The 16,425-nt window shown below is 40.6% G+C and overlaps 1 protein-coding gene across 1 annotated transcript; it reads left to right on the top strand.

The window, feature by feature from the left end:
- Nucleotides 1-1,668: 1,668 nt before the first annotated feature.
- Nucleotides 1,669-15,995, top strand: RFC3 (replication factor C subunit 3). Its single transcript, XM_060234705.1, has 9 exons — nt 1,669-2,128; nt 4,180-4,317; nt 6,349-6,416; nt 7,585-7,682; nt 8,470-8,651; nt 9,734-9,870; nt 9,959-10,057; nt 14,755-14,824; nt 15,628-15,995. Exons 1-9 carry the CDS (start codon nt 2,042-2,044, stop codon nt 15,817-15,819), a joined length of 1,071 nt encoding a protein of 356 aa, XP_060090688.1. The 5' UTR covers nt 1,669-2,041; the 3' UTR covers nt 15,820-15,995.
- Nucleotides 15,996-16,425: the final 430 nt, after the last annotated feature.

Below are 16,425 nucleotides of genomic sequence, written 5' to 3'. Positions count from 1 at the left end.
AAATCTACATATTGGAGAAAAGAGATGTTCCAAAGTTGCTTGGTGCTTAGTAGAATGAAGTGACGGATCTTCTGGATCTGTAGCTGGTTAAAGGGCAGAAACAGAGAGAAGGAATGAAATGTAACTGTTCAGTGGTGCTGTAAAGGGTAACCAGATGCTTTCCAATTTTTGTGAGCTCATCAGATGCATGTCCGTCTATTAGACAGAATTTTTTAATGCTGAAATAAATGACACGGGAGGAAAGTGAACAGGCACAAGATGGCAAATGAGATTCAATGTACATACATAGACTAGTAATGTACTTTGAAGTAAAAATATTTTAGTGTTTGATGTTTGCCAACTTGCGGACCCCATTTGGGCTGAAAGGTGGCATACAAAAGTTTTACATAAAAATATAGAAATAAATTCTAACTTCACAAACTTGCTAATAGGGTTGGACTTGTGCAGTCACCAATGCAGTATAGTATAGTTAGCATGTAGGACTAGGATCTGAGAGATTCTGGTTTGAATCCCACCATGGAAGCTCACTAAATGTCCTTCAGCAAGTCACACACTCTCAAAGCCAAACCTACCTCACAGGATTGTTGTGAGGATAAAATGGAGGCGAGCCGAATGATATTAGGCACTTTGGGACCTCACTGGAGAGATTGCCATGGTATAAATGCAGTAAATAAAAACAAAACAACACAAATTACTTTAAGTTTAAGTTTATTTCTATTTATATCCTGCCCTTCCCACCGAAGTGGCTCAGGGCGGCTTTGTATAGTAGTAAGGGTGAGGGGGTACACTGTTAGTAATTACTGGTGACTGGAAATAAAAATGTTAGTGTCAAAAGCTACTCCTTTGTGTGTGGGGAGAGAGCTGCAGTATGAAAGCAGAATTAACCGAATGATGTGGATACAATTTTTTATCCCTCTCCTGTAATAACTTGGGGCCACACCACAAAACTGATCAGTGGTAGGTTCAGAACAAGGAATGCCAGCCTCCAGGCAAGACTTGGAGATCCCCTGGAATTACAACTCATTCCCAGACATCAGTTCCCCTGGAGAAAATGGTTGCTTTCTAGGGTGGACTCTACGGCATTGTACCCCCACTGAGGTCCTTGTTCTCCTCAGGCTCCATCCCCAATTTTCCATCTTGAACCTGGAAACCCTATGTTCCACACTTCTAATGAATTATGCAGTTTGTTGCAAGAGAATGTGTTAACTGCCAGCGAGAGCATCAGCCGGTGCTGCCTTTACAAAATAAATTAAACAAATTTATTGTCAAACATTTATTAGCCATGATAATAGACCCCCATGTTCAACCGTTACATATGGTGCCACTGTACTCAAACTTTGTTCTGTTTATCCACCTGACCCTGTTTTCAGGGGCGGTATACCTAAGAATGGGAGATGCTAGCATTATACAATGGGGATGGGAGAGGGCTGGTGCTCATGGCATTGTTGGAAAGAAGTCGATGGACTACAGGGATCTTTGCTCTGAACCACGTAGAGCTGTTCTTATTGAGAATTAACAGCGCCATCCTCCTGGGAGCTGCAGCACAGCAACAAAATTAGACAGAAGTCCGTAGCACCTTAAATTTATCCCATCAAACATTTCTGCGAGTCAGAGCTCGCTTCAGCAGTTGTACAGCTTAAAGGTCGAACGAGCGGCTCTTGTCTGCCCGCAACCTTACAAGACAGCTCTCGCTAGCTTTCAGGCCTCCCCCGGAAGCTGCCAGACATCCTTGCCGGCCAGTTGCCATGGAAACAGAACGTAGCGCAGCAGCGGCGCTATTCGCCTTCATGCATGAAATCATTCGTCCCTAACCACCCGCTGCGACTTTTTTTTTTTTATTAATTCTAAGAAGGCCACCGTAAGAGGCAGAGGCGGGATCAAGCCGGCCCGAGACTGGCGGAAGTGAAATGTCGCAGGCCAAAACACGCATGCGCTTGGTGACGTACGGCTGGACTGGTGTTGTCTGTTCTAGGCGGGAGTTCTTCGCGGGGAAGGCGCGCGCTTTTTTCATTTCTTCGGCGCTGGCTGGCGAGTTGTGGCTATGAGTCTTTGGGTAGATAAGTACCGACCGAGCTCGCTCAGCAAACTGGACTATCACCGGGAGCAGGCGGCGCAGCTTCGTAACCTGGTGAGAGGTGGCTGCAGAAGGCGAGTTCCTTGGGGCACCCAGTTTCTTTTCCCTAACTACCCGTCCACCCCGATTCTGGACCATTTATTTATCACTGCTTATCATTTTTAATTAATCTTACTTCAGTGGCATAGCACAATCCTAAAGTTAGTTTGTTAAGCCAAATTTGATTCCTATTATACGTGAAGTAATGCCAAAGAGAAGTATTTCTGAGCGTGCGCAGAGTGGCCATCCTAATTCATAATTCATTCATAATAACTGTAAACAAAGAGCTTTGTTTCCATGGTAGATATGGCGTGGCTACTGCCTATGCTTGACTCTTGATACGGTTATCTGGATCAGATATTAAGACCTGGTAGGTTCACACATGTAGGAGAATGAAGTGACATATCCGTGAGATGTAGGAGGTGGATTCCACCTATGAATGTTCCTTCGCATAACGGGCTTGGTGCAAATACAGAACTAGCTGGAAGAAAAAGTTCCAAAGCAGCCCCATCGCTTGGTCTGTTTTATTGACACAGATATGATTCCCCCACTGCCCTACCTTTGGAAGTGGTACAGTCTAGTTGTTGTTGTTGGTAATAACAATAGTAGTAGTAATAATATTTTCTATCCTGCCCTTCCCGCAAAGCGGGCTCAGAGCAGGTCACATTATTGAAGGTCTTACAATAGACCAATTTTAAAACCACAATACAATAAAGTCATGAAACAGTAGTAAAATGGCAACATAAGATCAGGTTTTAACTCTGGTGAATTTAAAATATAGGTCCAAAACAAAGGGTCTGTGTAATATAAAGTATTTTGCTGCCTTGTGCTTCTGCAGGTGTGAAACAGGCCTAAGGCTACAATCCTGTGCAAACTTAAATTATGTGTTATCTCCTTACTTGCTTCTGAGTAATCATGCATAGGGTAGGACTTCAAATACAGGGCAAACTTAAGGATGCTGATCACATATCATTCAGCAGCTTCTCTCCCCCCCTCCAACAAGCCTTATTCTCTTTGACCCTAGATGGTGTTGCTCATGTTGAAAGCTTGTTTATTGAAAGGTGATATATCCCAGAGTAGCTGCCTGTGCATTTATTTACTGCTATCCTGGTGCCTCAGAGTAGATGTTTGGTATGCCTGAAATGAATTGTGTACTCTTACTCTGGATATGTAGGTTTTCCATTGCAAAACTACACACAAAGTGAAGAGTAGTTCATCTGAGAAAGAGTCCAAGATTGGACTTGTTGTGATGCATGACAGACCTGCTCCTGGAATGCAAGATGTATTAACCCAAACTAATTTGGATATTGTTCTATGTATATGTAACCTGGCATCGTGAATTGGTGAATCCTAAAGGATCCTTTATAGTTCATAGAATGGCAGCTCTTCTTCATAAATGGAAATCCAAGACTAGTTAGGGGGCTCAGGCCAAGCTATGTGTTTAAAAGCACCATCCTGTGCATGTAATCCTGTGCAGAACAAAGAGTCAATCTGGGTTCATGTCTGGAAAGTTGTGTTTTGACTAACTAGTTTCTGGTTCCCATCTCTGCCTCCCTATGATCAGTTGCAGTGTCTTCAGCAAATCTACCACACGCTCACAGGGCTGTTAGTCTAACATATACAAGATTCCTTTCCCTTCTTTTAGCCTGAGTTTCTGGAGAGGAAAGGTGGGATAAAAATATGGTAGCTATACTTGTTGTTGGAGATATATGTGTAAATGGGGTATTCGTAAGATTGCAGCCTTATGGGTCTCATTTTAACATGTTGATTTGAGTGGCACTTTGTTCTGTATAAAAATGCTTGGGATTGCCACATAAACTTGCCAGCCTGACCCATATTTTGCAGTCTTTCCCATTGCTTCAGCATATTGCACTTTGTTGCTGTTGAAGTAACTGCTCTTAATGTATTCTTGCCTAAATATAAATACTGTTTTTATAGAACCGGGAATGAGAAAGTGTCTGTCAAGGTGTGCATCAGTAACAAATTTTCTTTTGTTTGTTTTAAAAATAATGTTACTTGTAACCATGAGGAACCACTGCTAGAGTTTTCCTGTATTTTGTTGACAGGTTCAGTGTGGTGACTTTCCTCATCTGTTAGTGTATGGACCCTCAGGCGCTGGAAAAAAGACCAGAATAATGTGTTTGCTGAGGGAGTTGTATGGAGCTGGAGTAGAGAAGCTGAGAATTGAACATCAAAATATAACTGTAAGAATTTCTCATGAAAATTACTCTTATGTGTAAAATACGTTGCAGAAGCTGAGCATGTATTTCAACAGAATATGATTATGTCTAGGCATTAGAAGCCAGTACAGTTATAGGTGTTATTCTTATGTATCCACTAGTGATAAGGCCCGTTGTGGGGAGAAATACAACTGATGCTGGAAATTTGCAATGGGTGAGTTTCATGACCTTGGGGGAGGGGGCTGGGAGGGGAGGGAAAGATAGAGGAAGGCAATATACGTCAGGAAGGCAGCTGTTGGGAAGGGAAATGGAGAAAGTGAGGAAATGTAGGGTAGGTTATCAGAGAAGGGATGAGAAAGAAGGGATGAGTGGCAAAAGAGGTGGGGCTAGATTGCTTTCCACCTCCTCTCCCCTCCCTGCAGCCTCTATCTAGGAAAAATGCAGTCTTTCTTCAGTGGGGACCAAAGCAATTTACATCATTCTCCTCTTCCCCCTTTTGATCTGCACAACAACACTGTGAGACAGGTTAGGCTGAAAGGCATTAAAAGCCATTACAGTTATAGGTGTTATTCTTATGTATCCATTCATACAGTTGGTCAAATGCAAATCTTTTACTAATGCATATGAAGAGGCAGAGGCAACCACAGAATCTCAGGGAATGAGGTCATGCATTATTCTAATATTAAATCTTTAATGTTTCTGGGAGAACCTCAGTTTAACAGGATGCTTTGTAAAATGAACATATTGTTTAAAAATACTCTATTGCATACAGAGTTTCTTCAGTCATACAATGAAGATCCTTGTGCTGTGGTGGCAGCTTTTGCCAAAAAAATAAAACCTTTTTAAAAATCTGTATAGCCAATCAAATCTCCAGTGGTCAGTCAGAATCCCTGCTGGCCAACAGCCCTACCCTCTTTCTAAAAACACTTGCTGGACACCAGGAGAGGTGACTGTGGGTACCAAGTTCTGGATCCCTGTCTTAGAGTGTTTCATTATGCTAAAATTTCAAGGGCAGATCATACACAGTAGCAAAATGCTATAGTATAGACATAGAAGGGAGTATAAAGAGTACCACTTTTTAACAAATTAGGTCAGAATGATGATGATGATTCAGTGTTTTCCATAAGGCATCTCTGATTGATGTGAACTAGGTGAGATCTGTAATTACCATCACAGTAAAGGTACAGTTCAGTGCCTTACGTGTAAAGAGTGTTTTTTATGTAATATGTAGTGTTCTAATTATTAGTGCCAAAAAATGGAAATGAAACAAATGATGACTCAAGTGACAGTACATTAATAGGTTGTAACCTCCTTGAGAGAATGCAGAAACACAATGATTTGCTCCATCCACAGTGTAGTGAATGCAGTAGTTGCTTCAGGAGTGGAACAAAATGCAGCCTAAACTATATATCACATTCCACTAACTTTTTCAGTAGACAGCTATGTTTATTGGGTGTATTAAGGAGAGACTGTAGCTCAGTGGTAGAGCATCTACTCAACAAGTAGAAAGTTCCAAGTTTAATTCTTTGCATCTCCAATTAAAGGGATCCAGCAGTGGGTGATGTGAAAAACCTTGACCTGAGACCTTGGAGAGCTGTTACTATTCTCCATAGGTGTACTGACCTTGATGGACTGTCAGATTTCAATATAAGACAATTTCATGACTTCACTTCTAGACTCTGTTCCGCTCTCTGGTTCCACTTTACTTTTTTAGCCCTTGCATTTGTTACAGTATCTTTCTTTTTTTCTCCCTGCTGTTTTAGATATGTTCTTGTATTTGGGATTTCTTCTCTGGTGCCCTGCAGTATGCTTGTTATCCTTGCAATATACTTGTTCTCCTTTCAAGCTGTGTGTCTTATCTCCATGTCTCAACAATTTTCCTGTTGTCTGTGGCCTTGATGCTACTAAGTCCTAAAACTATTACAATCTCTTTCATTTTGAGCAAGTGGCAGTGAATTCTGTACTCTTCCTATGTGAATTGCCCACTGACTTCTGTTAACTCTTTCAAGCACTGACCTGCTGAGTTTAATTGTATTTAGTGTTTTTACATTTCAGGCGCCATCAAAAAAGAAAATTGAAATTAGTACTATTGCAAGCAACTATCATCTTGAAGTTAACCCAAGGTAACTCACAATAAAAAAGAATGCTTGTTTGTATTAATACAGGTTGTAGAAAAGATAAAATTCTACATTTACAAATAAGTTTTTAAAAACCTCCAAAACAAATCTTCAAGAAATATTAATTAGACAGAGAAGACATTTTCAAAAGAACCAGAAACATTTGGATTAATACAAGGATAACTTGAGCCTGCTAAAGATGCTGTTTCATTTTCCTTTACCCAGAAGAGACTGCCACCAGCTGTCTTGCATGGATGTTCAGTCTTGAATATTCTTCTGTTTCTATGTGAATTCTGGAATGTTAACTAGAAACTGCCTGGATCTTTTTCATGCAAAAAAAAAAATCTACCAAAGAGCTAAATTGCATTGATAATATGCTGCAATCATTTGATTTGATCTTTCTTAGAATATGTAATGCTCATGATTTTTAACTTGAAAGACAAAATGTTAGCAAAAGCAGCCTTAAAGTCTGTATTTTGTTTCATCTTTAGTATATGCTCTAAATGCTTTTGTGTTCCTTATCAACTGGGGTCTTGGCATTTAAGTTTGAAACAGATTGGTGTAGATGCTAATTTTACTTCAGTGTGTCTTTGCAGATTAGGAAGATTTATGTGCACAGGAAGCTCATTAGTGAGCTCAGATATTCCTTGTTTTATTTATATAACTATATACACCCTGCTTTTCCTGCTATAAAGAGCCCTGTGGTGCAGAGTGTTAAAGCTGCAGTACTGCAGTCCTAAGCTCTGCTCACGACCTGAGTTCAATCCCCGGCGAAAGCAGGGTTTTCAGGTAGCCGGCTCGAGGCTGACTCAGCCTTCCATCCTTCCGGTAAAATAAGTACCCAGCTTGCTGGGGGGAAAGCCCAAAGCAGGTTACAGTGTGCTCTGATGCTGCTGACAACTCTGCATACATACCCTCTGACTCTGTATGGAGCTTTCCACTGCACAGCAAAGCTAAAAAGTTTATGCTTATGTGGGAGCTCCGTGTATGCATTGGTGTTCTCTGTGAGATAGTTCTATACCAGAACCTGTACACAGTAGGTGAAGTTGTGTGCACACTTACAGGAGAGTAAACGCCATTGAGCCAGCTGAGATTTACTTCAAAATCAGTATACATGTGATTTTACATGTATACTGTAAAAAATCATAAGTGTTTGTATATGAACTTTCTTTAGTGATGCAGGAAACAGTGACCGGGTGGTGATTCAGGAATTATTGAAGACAGTAGCACAATCACAGCAACTTGAGACAAGCACTCAACGAGATTTTAAAGGTATGTAAATGAGAAATATATTTGTTTTGTTTTTTTTCTTTAGAAAAGAAGTCTCTAAATGAGCAATACAAGATTAAACATGTACTTAGACTTGGTTCACTTTCTAATTTATATTCTCCAACTCTTTTTGTGTCCTGTTTAGAGGTATAAAATTGCCAGAAATTTTGAAGATGGGGAAAAAATCAGGCTGAACTGGGCGGTTTATCTTGAAAATGTGTGGTAGCTATACAAGAAGTGCACCACCTTATATACTCTATTCTGACACATGCAGAGGTGTGGAAGCAGCTTCCATCTGTTACCACTAGGGAGTCTGTGTGAATAGCCTAACTACATGGTGAGGCTGGTTACACTTGATTCTCATAGATGTTACTTTCCTCTTTGTGGGATGCCTGACAAGTAGGCAAGATGCATGTGAGTGGGTATGTATCCTTCTGGCTAATTATGTGGAAGAGGACCTCAGTGGAAGAAATCAGAGTGTAAAGATTTTTTCCATGGCCATGGAAAGTGCCTTCAAGTCACAGTGAACTTACAGTGACTGCTAAGGGCAAGAGATGTTTAGAGGTGGTTTGCTGTTGCCTGCCTCTGCATAGTGACCTTTGTATTCCTTGGTGGTCTCCTATCCAAACACTGAACACAGGTGATCCAGCTTAGCTTCTGAGATCTGAGGCCATCCAGGTCAGGAAATGTTTCCTCCTCCTGGTCCATTGTATTTGATTTCAACTAAAAGCATTAATAAAGTTCACTGTGTATCTAGCATCATAAAAAATAACTTTATGTTTTGTTTTAGTGGTGCTGTTGACAGAAGTGGACAAACTTACCAAAGATGCCCAGCATGCATTGCGACGAACCATGGAGAAGTATATGGCCACCTGTAGATTAATTCTGTGCTGCAATTCCACATCAAAAGTAATTGCACCTATCAGAAGCAGGTGCTTGGCAGTGCGTGTGCCTGCCCCCGGCATTGATGATGTAGGTTTTGACAGATGTGAACTAATTATCTAGTGCATTTTGAGCAAATATGTTATTAATACATAAAATGTTTACCTCACGTTTTAATCTTTATTTTAGGAATGTTGGTTCAGTGTCTTTATTTCTTTCTTTTTCTTTCTTTTTTTGTTTCCAAGCTGCTTTGTCTAATGGCTAATAGGTGCCCATATTGCAGTTTGTTTTTTATTTGTTTATTATTTATTTCATTTATAGCCTGCCTTTCTCTCCATTGGCACCCAAAGCAGCTTACATTGATCTCTTCTCTTCTTTTATTCTCACAACAACCCTGTGAAGTAGGTTAGGCTGAGACCAAGGTCACCCAGCAAACTTCTAGGGCAGTGTGAGGATCTGAACTTGGGTCTCTCAAATCCTAGTCTGACACTGTACCAAACTGGCTCAAAATAGTGCTGGTGGGGTTCTGCCGCCAAAGAGTTCATCGCTAAGCTCAGATTTGGATCTAATCAGATTTGATGCTATTAACCACTGTGGTTCATAAAACAAAACTTCCACATTTTTATGTACATGAAAGCAAATGTAGGTAAATTCTGGGCCAGATTTTATAGTGGTCTCTGGATGCATGCTATTTATTACAGCACTTAACCAGCTCTGTAATCATTAGTTACTAGTGACGAGTGCCAAATGTCCCAGGCAATCTGTGACTGATAGTACACTGCCATTTTGTCTTTGCCTCTTCTACTTAAAGAGGAGCAGAGGGTTAATTGCTGTTGCTTTCTGGCTGTGACCAGGAGGCATTAGAAAAGAACTATTCCTTATGCCCTTCAAGCATGCACAGGAATTACCATGTTGGTGCCACTCCTCTAGTGCTCAGGGCTTCTGGTCAAGCCAAATAGCTGGGGCAGGCAAAGGAGAGGGAACAAATGTCCAAAACATGCTACCTCAAGCATGATCTGTAGACAGTCCCTGTGTGCCTTCCAGTTAATAGAACCATCTTCCCTATGGCTGTCTTCAGAGGAATATGCTTGAATCTTTGAGAAGTAAATGCAGGCTTTTGTAGAACACTGTGCTGTCATTCCAAACAATTTACTGTTCTGTTGAATTTCTAGATCTGCAATGTATTGTCCAGTGTTTGTAAGAAGGAGGGTCTGGTTCTTCCTCCAGAACTGGCTCGGAGGATTGCAGAAAAGTCTGGGAGAAACCTCCGAAAGGCCCTTCTGATGTGCGAGGCTTGCAGAGTCCAGCAGTAAGTCAAGGAGATAATACTGGTCCAGGGTAAAGTTTTTGTTTCTTACTTTGTTCTAAGCAAATCCTAAGAGTGTCCTTTTTTGTAGGTGTCCTTTCACTCCTGATCAAGACATTTCTGAGACCGATTGGGAAGTGTATCTGAGAGAGACAGCAAATGCCATTGTTAGTCAGCAGACACCCCAGAGGTAGGTGACCACATTGGGCTGCAGCTGCAAGCTACTGGAAATGCAGTGTAAATATGACAGTTTTCTGATTCTAACCATGTGCTGTGGTACTTTAATGCTGCTTTCTGTTAGAGCATCTAGGTTCTGTTTCTAGGAATAGGATTTGAAGCGGAGGTGTTAAACTCACGGCCCATGGGGCAGAACCAGCTTGCCAAGGGCTTTAATTAGGCCTGCTACTCTCTTCCTCCCACTCACTTTCCTGCCTGTTCTTACCCTTTCAAGACTGAGCTGCAGGAAGCAGAGGACAGGGCTTCCTTTGTTGCCGCTGGCCTCTCCTTTGGGCTCCATTGAAACAGAAAAAGTTGCAAAGAAAACGCAGAGTGGATTTTCCATTCCCAGAGTAGTCTGTGCCCAGAGACCTTAATGGAAAGTCCATTTTGCATTTTCTTTGCAACTTTTTGTATGCAGTGGAACAGTCTGCTCTGTCTGCTCTCCCTGCCCTCTCCCCGCCCCCAATATCTGTATGATCAGTTTGGTCCTGTTGGGTGGAGCGATTGTTTCAGTTTCAAGTTTTGTATGTTAACTTCAAAACCCAACTTTTTCAGCTGTCTCCTTGTAAATGAGCCATCTTGTTTCTGCTGAATTAATCTGAGCATGGGTGTCTATGTTAGTATTCTACCCTGGAGAACCAAAGCCAAAGGGGAACATTACATCTGGATAATCACAGGCACTCTGAGTAGTGGGGGGGTGGGGTGCAGGATGGAAGAGAAGCTTGAAGTGCCCAGCCATTTCATGTCTTCCTAGGCTCATAGCATTTTATATTTTTTAATTTATATTTTTAGTTTCTGCTGTGATCTTCACACTTTTTCTTGATGTCTTTTTTAAAAATGCATTGTCAAATCCCACTATTGCCCCACCTTTCCACTTTAGGCAGGCGTCTTTTAAGAGTGACACGGAGGGTAGGTTTGGGACCAACCACGGTTAAAACGTAGAGTTCTACAAACTCAAGGAACTCCAGTCTTCTAGATAGTTTTAGCACACACACTCTTAATATGGGGCTTCAATGCAGAGCAAGTGCTAAAGAGGAAACCAAAATTATTATCTCAAACCAACTTGTAAAAACTTCCTGAAATCCTGGAGAATCATAGGCATACTAAGTAGAAAGGGGAGGGAGGAGAAGCTTGCAGTGCCCAGCCATTTCATGTCTTCCTAGGGTCAGAGCATTTTATATTTTTAGTTTCTGCTGAGGTGCTTGTGCTTTTTCTTGATGTTTTGTTTTAAAACCTGCATTGCCAAATCCTACTATTCCCCAACCTTTTCATTTTAGGCAGGCATGTTTTAAGGGTGGTGGTGGGGGGGAGGTTTGGGAGGTGTCAGTTATCAAAGACTATTAAAATATAGCAAGAGTGTTATTGTTTTAAGTATATTTGTATTTTAAGTTAGAAATGTCTTTTTATTGTGTTTGTGTCATTTATAAAGTTTCTGTCTTTGCTACTTGGCATTACATTTTATGAAACAAGTGGCCTGGCCTGGCCTGGCCCAACAAAGTCCCATTTATGTCAAATCCAGCCCTCATAACAAATGAGTTCGACACCCCTGATTTAAAGCATGTAGGAATTGGTTGCATTAGAATGCTACTATGCTAGTATTATGTCTTGATCATAAAATTGTGCTTTATGCTTTACTTTGTCAGTTTGTATTCTAAGCATCTGTTCCATTTTTTAAGCTCATCTTTGGGTGGGGAGGAGGAGCAGAGGTAACCAGATCACTGAACATAGTTTGTGTGAAAGCCAGGTGGGTGTAAGCCCCATGGCTTCATCAGGCAGGCCATTACATAAAGTGGGATCCATGGAAGAAAATACAAATGTATGGACATGGACACATGACTCTGCCTTATACTGTATCAGCCCCACAGTCCATCAAAGGCAGTATTGTCTGCTCAGACTGGCAGCAACTCTTCAGAGTCTCAGACAGAGATCTTGCACATTATCTACTGCCAGATCCATTAAGCCAGAGATTGAACCCGAGACCTTCTGCATGCCAAACAGATGCCCTACTGCTGAGGCATGGCCTCTCCAAGTTGTGGGAAGTTGTGAATTTTGCCCATTTGCAGGGTGGCATCTGCAGGAGGCCCTGCTGATGCAGATTGAGCTTGCTTGTTCAGTGCAATGAGGTCATTCCAGCTGGAATTGATGAGGGCAGCCTTTTTCATTTGTGCAGTGCAATAGCATTCCTCCCCTTTTTCACTTTCAAAGAGCAGTGGCATTGGCATTAATTTATTGCTGTCCTAATGTCGATAAAGCTGCCAAACATTTATCTGGCTTTTGATTCAGCATGTTGGCAAAAAATATAATGACAGCATGTCACAGTGAATTTTGGAGCATATTACTCTATGCTGCTGTGAAATGGATGATATTGTTAGTCATGTGTTCTGATCTCTTTAAAACTTCATCATTGTTTCTATTATTTTCCAATATTGTTTCAGTTGTAAAAGACCAAAATCAGAACTGAGGCAATGTATGCCTTCTATATGCCCTTTATATATATTGGAAACCTCTATATTTACTTTGTCTAGAGTGTGCAGAAGCTGCCTGAGTCCATTTGGAATGGGTAGGATATAAATCGAAAGTGAATAAAATAAAATACAAATAAACGGATCAGTGGAAGGAGACAAAATTTTCTGCTCTCTCCTCTCAGTGTGGAACAGGCAGAAATGGCAGCTTTCATTATTTTTCCACTCCCCATTAAGGATGGGCACAAGCTGATTTTTATGGTTCGGCCAAAGCACAAACTGATATGAACCAGGATGTTGGCTTGCGAACTTGGACCAGTTTGTATCAGTTTATGACCCCTGCCTTTTGCTTCCCACCGCTTTTTGCAGGGAGCAGAAAGTGGGAGCTTAAATGGCTTGGAACCATTTAAACCCCTATTTTCTGCTTCCCATGAAAAACAGCTGAGCAGCAGGGAGCAGAAAGAGGCAGAAATGGCAACTTTCATTATCTTCCCACTCCCCTCTAGGGATGGGTGCAAACTGATTTTTATGGTTTGATTTGTGGCCATACCACAAACTCATATGAACAGAAGGTTGTTTCGTGAACTGAACCAGTTTGTATCAGTTTATGTCCCCTGCTTTTTGGGAGCCATTTAAACCCTATGTTTTCTGCTCCCCACCGCTCAGCTCCAAGCCATTCAATCTGCTTTTCATGAACCACCACTAATCCTTAAAATTTCTGAGACTCTGAAATTCGGAGTGGAGGGCGAGATATAAATCCAATATCATCATCTTCTTACTCCCTACTGCAGCCTCCCAGCCTACCTGGGTTTGGAAAAATCTGCTGGGGTGGAGAGGGATGTGAAAAAGGTCTATGATCATAAGCACCTTCCTCTGGTGACTTGTGGGATCCAACCCTTTGACTGATATTGTGTCCTTTGGTTATGTTACTCATTTTTTTTAAACAAAGTAGTCTTTTGGGGAAGTGAAATCTTGAACAGAAAAATATAGTAGTGGATTCCCTTCCCTAGTCATTGCTTTGTAGGAGTCAAGGCACAAATATGTTCTTCCTGTTGCCAGCAAGAGAAATCCCTGCTTATTATCAGCAGGAGACAAATATTGTGCTAGCAAGACTTACTGATGGCTGCTGCAGCTGGTTTCCTTGCTGTCAAACAGGCACTCCTTGTATTAGGCCTAGTTGAGCAAGAGAAGCTTGTCACTACTTTGCTGTTGCTTAGAAATTGCAGAGCCATTCCCTGTTTGATAATAGGTTGAAGCTGCAAGAAAAACTGCTGCTTAGAGAATAGAATCACAGTACTGTTAGTTTTTTTACAGAAATCACAATCTGTCACTTTATGCACTCAAAACCTTAAAAAAACCTCTTCAGGTACTGCAAAATTGAGTGAGCTGACATCTTAAACATTTCTTGAATTGAATTTCCAAAAGGTTGTATGAACAGTGTAGTTTTCTCTCCCTCCCCCTTTGAAATACTAAATTAAGTTCGTTTGGATTTCTAGTGCATTTAATGGCTTAGGAGCTGAACATCTATAGGAAACTGAATAAAAGTAATTACTGCCTTTTTAAAAGCAAATTTGGAAGGTAGAAAGTATATTTGTGGCATTGGGTTGAAATCAAGCTGCTCAGTATAACAGCTGTTTGATTGTGCAATCACTTATAGATTTTATTTTGTCTCTTTCTAGCTAATTGATATTGTCAGCATATTCGTGACATCTTTTATTGTTTCTTCCCTAATCCTTATTGATGTATAGTGATTTACAAGCTACTTCAACTACGATGAGCTGTTCAGATGTTAATTTATTTGCCTTTGGTGATTTTGCTGTAGAGGCCTAAAAGTGTGTGTGGAAATAATTGAAGGAAACAGGCATGAGTCACTTGAGCATTGCTGATTTTGTGGTGGTTAGCATTTTTAACAATTAGATTGTAAAAAGAAGGGGAGAATAAACATCTATGAATTGCATCTAATGCTCTCAAATCTGAATCTTTTTGACTGTAGTTGAAATTGTAGCTGCTGCATTTTAATGAATATCCATTCAAGCAGAATGCAAGAAGTTTCCTTCTTAAAGGCTATTAGCAAATTTGAAAAGCTCCAGTGGCTGAAATTAAAACTAAAAAAAGAGAGCTATTTTAGCCCACCTTTCTCTGCTAAGCAGTCTTTTATTTAAACTTGACACCTCAAATCATGCTTTCATAATTTTTATTCCAATAGGTTGCTGGAAGTTCGTGGACGACTTTATGAACTCTTAACCCATTGCATTCCTCCAGAAATTATAATAAAGGTAATTTAGTAAAGGTTCTTAATTGATTTTTTAATTGAGGCCTTGAATAAATGGCATGGGGGAAAGATGGTTACAGATTGGAATTGTAAGCCATTTGGGGAGCCATTCTGGCTGAAAATAATATATATATTTTAAACTTTATGGTTTGCCATATTTTCAGACCTGACAAGCCTTAGTGATAGGTGTTGCTCGACCTTTAGAGGCTGCTGATCTATAGCAATTACCATGAATTTATAAACGTGACTGACCAGAAAACCAAATCGGCTCTAAACTGTGGTTTGTCTGTTGTGTTTAGGCTCTAAACTATTATTTGAAGTGATGTCCAGCTAGACCCTGAATGTTTACTGCATGAAACATCAGCATTTAGATCTGGCAGGCAGTGTCAAGTTCTGCCTGAATGACATTTCTCAGGTTAAAGGGGGGGGGGACCCTCTCCTCAGATTAAATTAGTTCCTTTTTTAACTCAAAACAAACACAATGGCTGTGATCACACACACTGAATAATGCACTTTCAATCCACTTTCGGTGCAATTTCTAACTGGATTTCACTGTGTGAACTGGCAAAATCCAATTGGAAAGGGTGTTGAAAATTGATTGAAGCGCATTATTTAGTGTGTGTGTGATCACAGCCAAAGAATGTTGGATGGCCAAAGAGACTGGTGGGAAATGAAGTGGACGTTCTGTGCTTCAAGATCACCATGGAAGGTTTCTTTTTTAAAATTCACAAAAAGATGCAAAATTTCATTAATACTCAACTTTCTGTTGAACGTTTATGGAATATTGCTTTGTGCTGCTTACCTTAGGGGCTTCTGTCTGAACTCCTTAACAACTGTGATGGACAACTGAAAGGGGAAGTTGCTCAGATGGCAGCCTTCTATGAACACCGACTGCAACTGGGCAGCAAATCCATTTATCACCTGGAGGCATTTGTGGCCAAGTTTATGGCCCTCTATAAAAAGTTTATGGAGGATGGATTGGAAGGCATGATGTTCTGATAATGTTAATTGCTGAGTGTCACATGGTTTAGGATATTGACAAATTCAGGTGATAATCTGTACGACCACCAGGTCATGCACATATCTTTTTATTTCCAGTTCCAGTAACTGTTAATGGCATAACAAATCTTTTTTTATTTAACAATAAAATCTTTTTAAAGTGTGAAGTTTAAAAATTTCTGAAATGTCATTACATGTTCTTTAATGTAGTGCTACTATATCTGAGAAGCAAGAACTCAATGTTTTTCACAGGCATCTTCTTGGCATCACAGTATCCAAGTATGTATTTTAAAAGGTGCTTGTAGTCCACACATTGGATCTTGTGAATACTTTCTGCTAACTCTGAAGCCTTCTGTTGGCAGGGGTGCGTCTTATGATGATGGAAGGCTGTTCTTTAGCAGAAGAGATTCACAGCATCCAATCCAGTGCCCTTATTTTTTTTCCCCAGTTCTTCATGAAGTGCTCCCATTTATCTCTAAGCTGGTGAGTTTGAATTCCAGGAGTTGTCAAATAAGTTCTGTTGAGTAACTTATTTCACGGTGGGGGAAATTTACTCTCTTACTTGAACCTGCATGTTTGCACAGAAGTCTAATGCAGTTTACGAAA

Source organism: Heteronotia binoei, chromosome 3 (genome assembly GCF_032191835.1).
Source record: "Heteronotia binoei isolate CCM8104 ecotype False Entrance Well chromosome 3, APGP_CSIRO_Hbin_v1, whole genome shotgun sequence".
NCBI lineage: Eukaryota > Metazoa > Chordata > Lepidosauria > Squamata > Gekkonidae > Heteronotia > Heteronotia binoei.
The sequence above is the reverse complement of the archived record's forward strand: the minus strand, read 5'-3'. Positions and strand labels throughout refer to the sequence as shown.

What these genes read in the sequence shown, in the direction of transcription:
- RFC3 (XM_060234705.1), top strand. Translation starts at nt 2,042, where the DNA reads ATGAGTCTTTGGGTAGATAAGTACCGACCGAGCTCGCTCAGCAAACTG. An exon ending in GAGGCTTGCAGAGTCCAGCA is followed by an intron (nt 9,871 to 9,958) that starts GTAAGTCAAGGA and finishes CCTTTTTTGTAG; the next exon opens with GTGTCCTTTCACTCCTGATC. An exon ending in AGTCAGCAGACACCCCAGAG is followed by an intron (nt 10,058 to 14,754) that starts GTAGGTGACCAC and finishes TTATTCCAATAG; the next exon opens with GTTGCTGGAAGTTCGTGGAC.